The following is a 10,492-nucleotide window of genomic DNA, read 5'->3' on the forward strand; positions in this document are numbered from 1 at the left end:
GTGGGACGGGCTGGGAGCCAGTAGACAGTCGACAGTAAGATTCTTGTAAACAAATGATTGAAATCAGTTGACTCATCGATTGACTACAGATGTGTCCGGGTAAATTGATGCTACGCGCTAGTTGAAAAGTTACATATTGCAGCTTTAACTTCCGTTACGACATGCTTGGGCAACACATGCAGACCTGTTGAGACCAGGGGATGGACGAAGACCAGCAGCTTGTGGTCTGGGTGTTGTGATAAGATGGTTCCAACGTGTGACTCATGAATACTGATGTATGAAGACACAGACTCGTGTACCCTGGTGCGAACACAAAGAACAACATGGCTTCTATACTCACTATGCTCCACGTTGAGTTGTTCACCATTACACCAGTAAACTATTATTCTAGTCTACTGTCAGTGAACTGTTGGTTGTCATATATAAGTGTGTAGTGTTGCGTAGGCCTGTGTGTACTTATAATGATCAGATTCCAGCGTGTTTAGTACATATCATTCATCATTTTAAGTAAACACTGCATTCATGGAAAGATAATATTAAAAGTATTGGACTCAATTATGATACAAGCTAACTTTTGTTTGAAAGTGCACAAAGAAAGCAGATACCAGTAACTTTTGCTACACTATCCTGTTGTGATATTCTAAAACAGAACAAACAACCCCTTTATGTTGTCATGCTCTACCTTACACACGGTAGTACAAACACCCTGGACCCTCCCTCTTCTGGTTTAATGTTATTTCAGGACTTCAGGGGGATTAGCTCAGCTCAGACTCCTCGAGTTCCAGCGTTTCACCGAAGATCCAAGCCTAATCCTACGGCCGCTCACCCAGCGACGAGATCCCCATTCTGGGGGAGCCACCCTGGAGGGGAACCACTCTGGAAACCTCTTGGCCTTGGCTAGTTCTGTCCTACAGAGACAGAACAGCTCAGTGACTGCAGTCTCACACCTACTCCCTTGTGATGTAAACCTGGAGAGCAGAGCACCACCAAGCAGTCTCAGAGCTCCACCCGTGTGCCTGTCAACACCACACACACACACGGTTTAGGACCTCCAGGTATACCTGGAAGATATCCAATCGTAATCCCAAACCCTGAGAAACTCAAGAATAGACTGACTGGTAAATCCTTGGAGTCAACAGGTTGGCCTTTCCCCCCCCACACACACACACACTTTAAAGTGTCTTACACGTGCAAAAGGTTTTACTCTTGCAGGACGTGGCAAACAGAGCCCTATATACTATATGCCATGAGCATTGCTTTTTTTTTTACATGCAGGCCCCCCCACACAAAGAAACATCTATTTATGACCAAGTCAATACAAAATACTATACGAGACATCCATATTAGAAGGGGCCAACTAATTATCACACACAAATGCAACATAAAGCTCTCCTTCACACCTGAATGAATGACGTGTGACAGAACCTAATCAAACTTAATCAGAACATAGCGACTCTTTGAGTGATTACAGTTTCTAAATAACAACAGGGCTGGGTGCAGGATAGTAGATCCTAAAGCTGTCCACAGGTCAGAGGTCAAGATGTTCCACACTTTGTGACTCGCCTACCTGGAGAAAAAACCCACCAACCATACGAAAGTGTTTTGAGATTTATTAATTTCATTCATGTTTTTTCAAAACATTAATCACTCATCATTCTGTACAAACCGGGTGTTCAGGACCCCATCAGCACCCAGAGGACCATGACCTGAGCAGGTCCTCGTAGTAAAGTCTTTGTTTGGAAATAGACTCTGAAAGGTGTGTTCAGACCTCCAGGTTGTCCCTGCTCCTCTGCCAGGTGTCGCAGTGGACTCAAACACACCTCCCTCCCCCAAGCCTCTCCCCTAAGCCTCTCCCTCACAAACACTGGCCGTGTAACAGGCTCCAAAGCAGGGCTTAGACGGCCTGCTCAGCCCTAAGCTCACCTCAACACACACACAGTGTGTGTGTGTGTGAGAGAGGATGAGTGAGTAAGAGTTGTATTGAGAGGGAGAGTGAGGAGAGCCCTTCAGGGGGAGTTCGCTGGGGGGGTCTAGGTCTGGGTCAGGGGGGGTCCGGTGGGGGGTCTCCGAGGTCTCAGGAGTCGAGCCGGCAGATGGGGCTGTCGTAGACCATCTGCAGGTTGACCTTGTGGCCCACCAGCTCACGGATGTTGTTGATGCCGTACTTGATCATGGTGGGTCTGGGGTGGGACAGGAAGTTAGACTGTGAGGCACTTCCTTCCTTCCTTCCGTCGGTCTTTGTGTGTGTGTGTCTTGGCCCCTGAGTGAGTGAGTGAGTGAGTGAGTGAGTGAGTACCTCTCCAGAGACAGCCCCCAGGCGATGACTGTCACGTCCTCTGGGAGCCCCATGGGCAGCAGCATCTCCGGTCGGAAGATCCCCGAGTTCCCCAGCTCCACCCACTTCTTCAGGCCTTTATATTACACACACACACACACACACACACACACACACACACACACACACACACACACACACACACACACACACACACACACACACACACACACACACACACACACACACACACAATGATGTTTTGAGAGGTCCCGTTTCGAAGATTTGATTGAATATTAATTCATTAACTCCTGCCCTCAGCAGCCTAAATATGGAGTTTCCTGTTTCCTGCTTCTGGTTGCAAAAATATCAAGCAATGGCAGCGGCCGTGAAGGCAGAACCGACAACCTCATAGTGCCCTGTGTAAACCAACGGGGGACACCACGGCTGTATGTCTACGGCGTGTTGGAGGACCCCTACCTTCGTGGTAGCTGAACACCTCCATGCTGGGCTCAGTGTAGGGGTTGAAGGCAGGCTTGAAGCGCAGCTTGGTGATCCCTGGAGGAGGAGAGCAGAGGGTGAGCAGCGTGAAGCTCCAGGGTGGAGACCGGGACAACAAGGTTACGGTGTTATGCTGCGTTCATTAGCGGTCGGAGGTGGGGAACTCCATCTACACACGGACGGCCAACTTCAAGAATACAAATGTACAATTATAATGATAGATTATAAATGATGATTGGAAAGAAGAGTTTGTCGACAATAGGTGAAGCGACTATAAATTGCCGTCATCATAATAGAACCCTCCAATAAGAACCAGTGCTGTTAGTGGTTACAATGCAGCAAACAGCTGTATCGGTATATACTCGGTATCGGCCGATACTCAAGTTCAGGAATTGGCATTTGGAAGGACAACATGGTGTGTGACCGTGTGTGGTACGGACCGAGCTTGTTGAAGAACTGGTGCAGGATGCCCATGAGGTCGCCCAGCGTCAGGCCGCGGTCCGCCACCACGCCCTCGATCTGGTGGAACTCCGCCAGGTGGGTGGCGTCAAGGGTCTCGTTACGGAACACCCGGTCGATGGAGAAGTACTTCACCGGCTTGAACTCCTCCTGGGGAGGGAAGGGGAGGGGGGAGGCGAGAGAGAGGAGAAAAGGGCCGAGGAGAGGGGGAGGGGGGAGGGAGAGAGAGAGAGGGGAGGGAGACAGGGAGGAGAGGGAGGGGAGAGAGAGGAGAGAAGGGAGGAGGAGAGAGGGAGGGGAGAGAGACATGGAGGAGAGGGGAGAGAGAGGGAGGAGAGGGGGAGGGGGGAGGGAGGAGAGCGAGAAGAGGGGAAGGGAGAGGGAGGAGAGGGAGGAGAGGGAGGATGAGAGTGGGAGGGGGGGAGGGAGAGAGGATAGAGAGAAGAGGAGTTGGAGGGGAGGGGAGGAAGGAGAGGGAAGAGAAGAAATCAAAGTGTTCAATTTAAAGAGATTGACAACAATGATGGTACGTTTCCATCTTTGTTTGATCATTTTATTTTCAGAACAATCAGAATATTATGTTCCATTAAATCAAATTTGATTTCTGTCCATCGTTTTGCGTGCGTGCGTGCGTGCGTGCGTACCTGCTGGGCCAGTTTGTAGAGCATGCGCGCGCTGACGGCCGTGGTGTGCGTGCGCAGGAGGTTCTTCTGGGCCTCCTCGATCTTCCAGTCGTACTTATACCTGACACACAAACACAGGTGAGCTCAAGACCACACCCCCTCTCCCCAGGTCAGTGAGTGAGTGAGTGAGTGAGTGAGTGTCTCACCCCTGTGAGCCGAAGCCCCCCTCAGAGTGGACCTTGCGGACCCTCTCCAGGTATTCTTCGGGGAAACCTTTAGCCTGTGCCGGGTCTGAGGGGATGAGATGAACACATCAACAGGATGAACACATGACCTGGACCATAAAAGGATGAACACATGACCTGGACCATAACAGGATGAACACATGACCTGGGCCATAACAGGATGAACACATGACCTGGACGATAACAGGATGAACACATGACCTGGACCATAACAGGATGAACACATGACCTGGACCATAACAGGATGAACACATGACCTGGACCATAACAGGATGAACACATGACCTGGACCATAACAGGATGAACACATGACCTGGACCATAACAGGATGAACACATGACCTGGACCATAACAGGATGAACACATGACCTGGACCATAACAGGATGAACACATGACCTGGACCATAACAGGATGAACTCATGACCTGGACGATTACAGGATGAACACATGACCTGGACGATTACAGGATGAACACATGACCTGGACGATAACAGGATGAACACATGACCTGGACCATAACAGGATGAACACATGACCTGGACCATAACAGGATGAACACATGACCTGGACGATAACAGGATGAACACATGACCTGGACCATAACAGGATGAACACATGACCTGGACCATAACAGGATGAACACATGACCTGGACCATAACAGGATGAACACATGACCTGGACCATAACAGGATGAACACATGACCTGGGCCATAACAGGATGAACACATGACCTGGACCATAACAGGATGAACACATGACCTGGACCATAACAGGATGAACACATGACCTGGACGATAACAGGATGAACACATGACCTGGACGATAACAGGATGAACACATGACCTGGACCATAACAGGATGAACTCATGACCTGGACGATTACAGGATGAACACATGACCTGGACGATTACAGGATGAACACATGACCTGGACGATAACAGGATGAACACATGACCTGGACCATAACAGGATGAACACATGACCTGGGCCATAACAGGATGAACACATGACCTGGACCATAACAGGATGAACACATGACCTGGACCATAACAGGATGAACACATGACCAGGAGGACGATAGAATGAATACATGAACAGGAGGACCAATCACAGGAAGGAGCGGCCCTCCCTCATGGTGGATGAGCTCTGATACGTTCCTCTAAAGAGCCGGTCATGGTAAGGGCATTTTGCTCTGTAGGTAGACTGCAGACATCGGCCATCGAACCCAGAACCGTTCAACTCCACCCTAAACTAGTAGGCCGACCTGAATCCATCACTGAGCAGGACGGCTAGCCCCTCCTTGCTCCTTCAGGGCATGTCGGATCGTCGCTTTGGCTAAAGAACATACATCCTTGTTCTCATTTACAATGTGGGACTGCACAGCATTGTGGGATGCAAATTGTAGAAGCGTACATTTACAACGCAAGAAACAGAGCATGAAAACCAGCACTCTCATCAACGCCAACGCGTTTGTAGTTAAGTAGGAAATATAACTACAAAGATGGAGGGGGAACAGGAAGCGCCTCTGACCAGAAATGAAGAAGGTGTCATGCTGGTCTCGGGCCGGGTGCTGCTGAGGCTGGAACAGGGAGTCAAAGTTCCAGAAGGAACTCTCCACAAAGTTGTTGGTGGGCATCTCGCTGAAGCTGAGGAGGAGAGAGGAGGAGGTTAGGGTGGATCTTCTGTTCAGTTGCTCCTTCAGGAGGTTAAGGTTAACGTGAGAGTAAGGGGTTAGGGTTAACAAACAGCTACGCAGTATGTTGTGTCACTTCATGGACATTAAGAGATGGAGAGTGAGGGACACGGGGGGGGGGGGGGGGGGGGGGGGGGGGGGAGAAAGAGAAGTAAAAACAGATGTAAAGAGAAAGGGCAAGAGAGAGAAAGATAGAATAAGACATTAATAAACAGGGGATCAGATGGAGGAGCCAGAGAGAGAGAGAGAGAGAGAGAGAGAGAGAGAGAGAGAGAGAGAGAGAGAGAGAAAAGAAACATTGGACGACAGGACGGGATAAGAGAAGGAAAAGCAGAGAGAGCCAGGAGGGAGGAGCAGACAAATATGAGGGAGGACGATGAGGACGGGGTCCTGGGACTCACCCCATCTCCAGGAAGATCTGTCTGAACTGGGAGCGGACCTTCAGCAGGGGGTGGAGGTGGCCCGAATCAGGGGCCACGCCCAGGGCCTCGAAGTTATAGGGCTTGAAGGTCTTCTCCTTCCAGCTCCCGCTGAGTGTGAGAGAGAGAGAGATTGTGAGTGAGTGAGTGAGTGAGTGAGTGAGTGAGTGAGTGAGTGAGTGAGTGAGTGAGTGAGTGAGTGATGAAGTGAGTGATGACCTTCTGGTGAAGGTCAAATGATGAGATTATGACAGAGCTGGTGGATAAGGTTACGTTGTTACGGTTACGATGCATCTTTTATCTATATTTTAAAACCATTCATCCCTAATGGGAGTTGGTCAGCCATGCAGACCACCACACGACCTCCCATAGACCGTACTTCCACCCCATTGATCATCACTCAACAACATACTAAAGTGAACTAAAAACACTGTCAAAAAACACCCGGTGTTGGCGTCAAAACAGTAAGGAGCTTAATAAGAAACATTGACAACAAATGGCGATTAGCAGCGGAACACCCAAAGGACTTAAAAATAAAATGCTCAGTGGAAGACCAGAGCGTTACTGGGCGGCCACTCAAAGCACTTAAAGGATGCATAGTCGTTTTGGTACAAGGAGGAGCGATGAACCACAATAGTATTTATTTTGGGTGGGACATCTGGTTGTGCTTTTAGTCAAATCCCCTCTGATGCTCTGACACAGAGGCCATGTAAGCTGATATTATTATGGGATGTCCCCGCTCCTCCTCCACATCTGGTTGGATGTTTGTGAGTGGCTTTTTATCGGTTAAATCCTCCGGAATCATCCGCTCCCTGACGCTCGCTGGAGGGCCAGAGAATGTTCTGTAGGCCGTGACACCCTGATGACACCCTGATGACACCCACTCTCACCCGTTGACCCCCTCTCTCACATGATGACCCCCTCTCTCCCCTGATGACACCCTCTCTCACCCGATGACACCCTCTCTCACCCGATGACACCCAGCCCTACAGACACCCAGCCTAACTGTGTTTATACATTCAGATTCATTTCTTTATTTTGTCCATCGTCATTATAGAGAACGGTTCTTAAGCGTTAATGCGACAATATAAAAAATAACTCAAAATAACAAACACTGGTTAAGTGTGATGTGTGTTAGGCGCAGGTGTACAGAATATCCATTTAATTTAAAAAACGCGGGGCTTTTGAGTTATTTATTTATATATATTTTATACTTTTTGCAGTTTATATATTTCAAACTTTAAACCCAGGAGTCTTTGTAACGGCGGTCACATGACCCTCTATAATAATCATACCTATATATGAATCTATAAAGGTGTAGGTAAGACTCCTACCTGGCGATCATCTCCGGGGTGAGCTCTGTCTCCTGCTTGGTGATGGAGGTGCTGAAGGAGCTGCCCTTTGAGATCCAGTAGGACTTCACCGTCCTGGAGGAGAACATCCACATGCACCGTCAGTTAACCTCCATCACCGTCAGTTAACCTCCATCACCGTCAGTTAACCTCCATCACCGTCAGTTAACCTTCATCACGTCAGTTAACCTCCATCACCGTCAGTTAACCTCCATCACCGTCAGTTAACCTCCATCACGTCAGTTAACCTCCATCACCGTCAGTTAACCTCCATCACGTCAGTTAACCCCCATCACGTCAGTTAACCTCCATCCCCGTCAGTTAACCTCCATCACCCTCAGTTAACCTCCATCACGTCAGTTAACCTCCATCCCCGTCAGTTAACCTCCATCCCCGTCCCTCACATCATCACCTCCCAAAACATCATCACCTCTCATCACCCCCTCCATTCATATCCCTCCCCTCCAAACCAGCAATAAAAGCATATTTGTCAAAGCAATGCATTCCTTTAACTACAATCTAAAGATGTATATAATATCTAGAATGATGATAGAGAGTGTCGGTCCGTACACTTCAGAGAGCAGCTTTCTCTTCTTCAGCTCGCTCTTCTCCTTCTCCTCCAGCTTCTCCTCCCCGCCCTGTACCTGGAGGAGCTTCTCCCTGACCTGGTCCACAACCGCCTCCACCTGCACCACACGGTAACATACACACAACCGTGAAGATCCACACACACACACACAGCCACCTCACGGTAATATACACACAACCGTGAAGATCCACACACACACACACACAGCCACCTCCACCTGCACCACACGGTAATATACACACAACCGTGAAGATCCACACACACACACACACACAGCCACCTGCACCACACGGTAATATACACACAACCATGAAGATCCACACACACACACACACACACACACACACACACACACACACACACACACACACACACACACACGATGTGGAGGACTTACCGCTCTGAAGACCCTGGCTCCGCCCTCGTGGGTCTTGTCCACTTTGATCCACTTGTTGGACATCGCTTTGCTGAAGCCCACCTTCCCGAAGGACAGCTTCTGCTCAGATACACAGACAATCCAGGACTGTGTTAGACACGTAGAGCTACACACACACACACACACACACACACACACACACACACACACACACACACACACACACACACACACACACACACACACACACACACAATGATAGATGCGTGGAGCTGGTGAAGCACAATTTGGACATCAATTACAATCACGATTATTTCCCGGGATATTGAGAGATTGATAATTCATCATGACATGCCTTCTGTATATCAGTGGTTTAATAAGTGAAGCCGATTATACATTATATATTATTTGAAAGAGCGAGAGAGAGAGTAGGAAAGAGAGTTATACAACTACTTTGAGAGATTTAAACAGTGCCGACCAACTGAGAGGGGATCTTAAGTCTGTAGCTCAGTGAGCCGCTGGACTGCCTGAGAGGAAACGCACGTTTCCTCTCAGGCAGTCCAGCGGCTCACTGAGCTACAGACAGTAGATAAACGTTTATCTAGCGTCTGTAGGTCAGTGAGCGGCTGTACTGAGAGGAGTCGTGTGGAGGCTTGTGATTCACCATGAGCTCGCTCTGGGCCAGCCCCTCGGCGGGGATGGAGCCGAACACCCTCGCTTCGTGGCTGCCCTGCTCGGCGATCTCCTTCCCTTCCTCCGTCAGCTCCCAGTGTTTAGAGGAGCGCAGGTCGGCCGAGATCACCTGCACAGTTAACAGGGAACACGGTGTGAGACTGAACCTGCACAGGTAACAGGGAATACGTCCTGAGACTGAACCGGCTGTCAGTGATGTGCAAATAACATAAACAGGGCGCCGTAGTACAGACAGGAGGCATTGGACAACACAAAACAGGACAAGGTGCTGATAATGTGCAGGACTAGGAAATAAACACATGTAGTTTTCAGTCGCTATCTTGTTTATTTTCTCCATTCTGCAGTCCTGTACTGCATATCTGTCCGGTCTGGGATCAATAAACGATTGTATTGATGTGTTTCACTGTTTACGTGCTGTCCGTCCAAGTGACAGCTGAGAGTAAAATCTCAATAGATACCGATCGCACACTGCGATTTTATAAAGTCCTAAAGCCATTGGATGAGGACATATTTAGATGATAGATAATAACTGTATTAATCCCCGGAAGGGGAGATTCCTTTGTTACAACAGCTCAGCAGCAGTGGAAAACATAGGATAAAATAACATACAATAAAAATACAAAGTACAAACGAAAACAAAAATAGACGCTAAAGTAAATTCTAAATTAAAGACAAATATAACAAACAGGGCAAACAAAACAAACGGTATAAACAATATGAATTAAATAGTGGCCCAGTACCAACATTTCACAGCATATTAAAGTGTGCAAATGTAAACAAAAAGACGTGAACCCTGAGGGAACCATCTGTGTGATGATGACCCGGTGTGTTGCATCAGTCGGACCGCCGGTAACACTTCCGCTCCCCAGGTGATCAGAACTTACCTCTCCGAGCGCGATGAGGCTCTTCACCGCCCCGACCACCGCCTGATGGTCCAACCCCAGGCTGCCCGCCACCTGGAGGCTGTCCACGCCGTCCTCTGCCTCCTCCACCCGCCGCAAGAGAGTGTCCACTAGTCCGGCGTCCGCCATGCTTCTGCTGGAATCCGGAGCGAAGAGACCGGATATGACATTGAACTGACGCTGCAGTGTTGCCAGTTTGGGCCTGATTTCCCGACCAATCTGGCAACACTGGCTGGTACACAAGGTCGTCTACCGTAAATGACGGAGTCGACGGGTAAAAACGAATGCAGGACTGCAACCATACGTTCTGGACAAGTTCGTAGTATTATAATAATTAGCGACATTGGTCTATTTCGTGTTATT

General features: G+C 48.9%; 1 protein-coding gene across 1 annotated transcript; it reads right to left on the reverse strand.

The window, feature by feature from the left end:
* Positions 1-1,657: 1,657 nt before the first annotated feature.
* Positions 1,658-10,271, reverse strand: farsa (phenylalanyl-tRNA synthetase subunit alpha). Its single transcript, XM_079745573.1, has 13 exons — positions 10,112-10,271; positions 9,199-9,336; positions 8,556-8,654; positions 8,140-8,255; positions 7,552-7,644; positions 6,200-6,328; positions 5,636-5,751; positions 4,065-4,149; positions 3,880-3,979; positions 3,217-3,385; positions 2,756-2,833; positions 2,297-2,411; positions 1,658-2,180 (listed from the first exon to the last, which is right to left on the reverse strand). The coding sequence occupies exons 1-13, from the start codon at positions 10,256-10,258 to the stop codon at positions 2,075-2,077; spliced, it is 1,491 nt and encodes a 496-aa protein (XP_079601699.1). The 5' UTR covers positions 10,259-10,271; the 3' UTR covers positions 1,658-2,074.
* Between the last annotated feature and the right edge of the window lie 221 nt (positions 10,272-10,492).

Source organism: Pollachius pollachius (assembly GCF_949987615.1).
Source record: "Pollachius pollachius genome assembly, chromosome: 11".
NCBI lineage: Eukaryota > Metazoa > Chordata > Actinopteri > Gadiformes > Gadidae > Pollachius > Pollachius pollachius.

What these genes read in the sequence shown, in the direction of transcription:
- farsa (XM_079745573.1), bottom strand. Translation starts at nt 10,258, where the DNA reads ATGGCGGACGCCGGACTAGTGGACACTCTCTTGCGGCGGGTGGAGGAG. An exon ending in TGGCCCAGAGCGAGCTCATG is followed by an intron (nt 8,655 to 9,198) that starts GTGAATCACAAG and finishes GTATCTGAGCAG; the next exon opens with AAGCTGTCCTTCGGGAAGGT. An exon ending in GAGCCAGGGTCTTCAGAGCG is followed by an intron (nt 8,256 to 8,555) that starts GTAAGTCCTCCA and finishes CGTGTGGTGCAG; the next exon opens with GTGGAGGCGGTTGTGGACCA.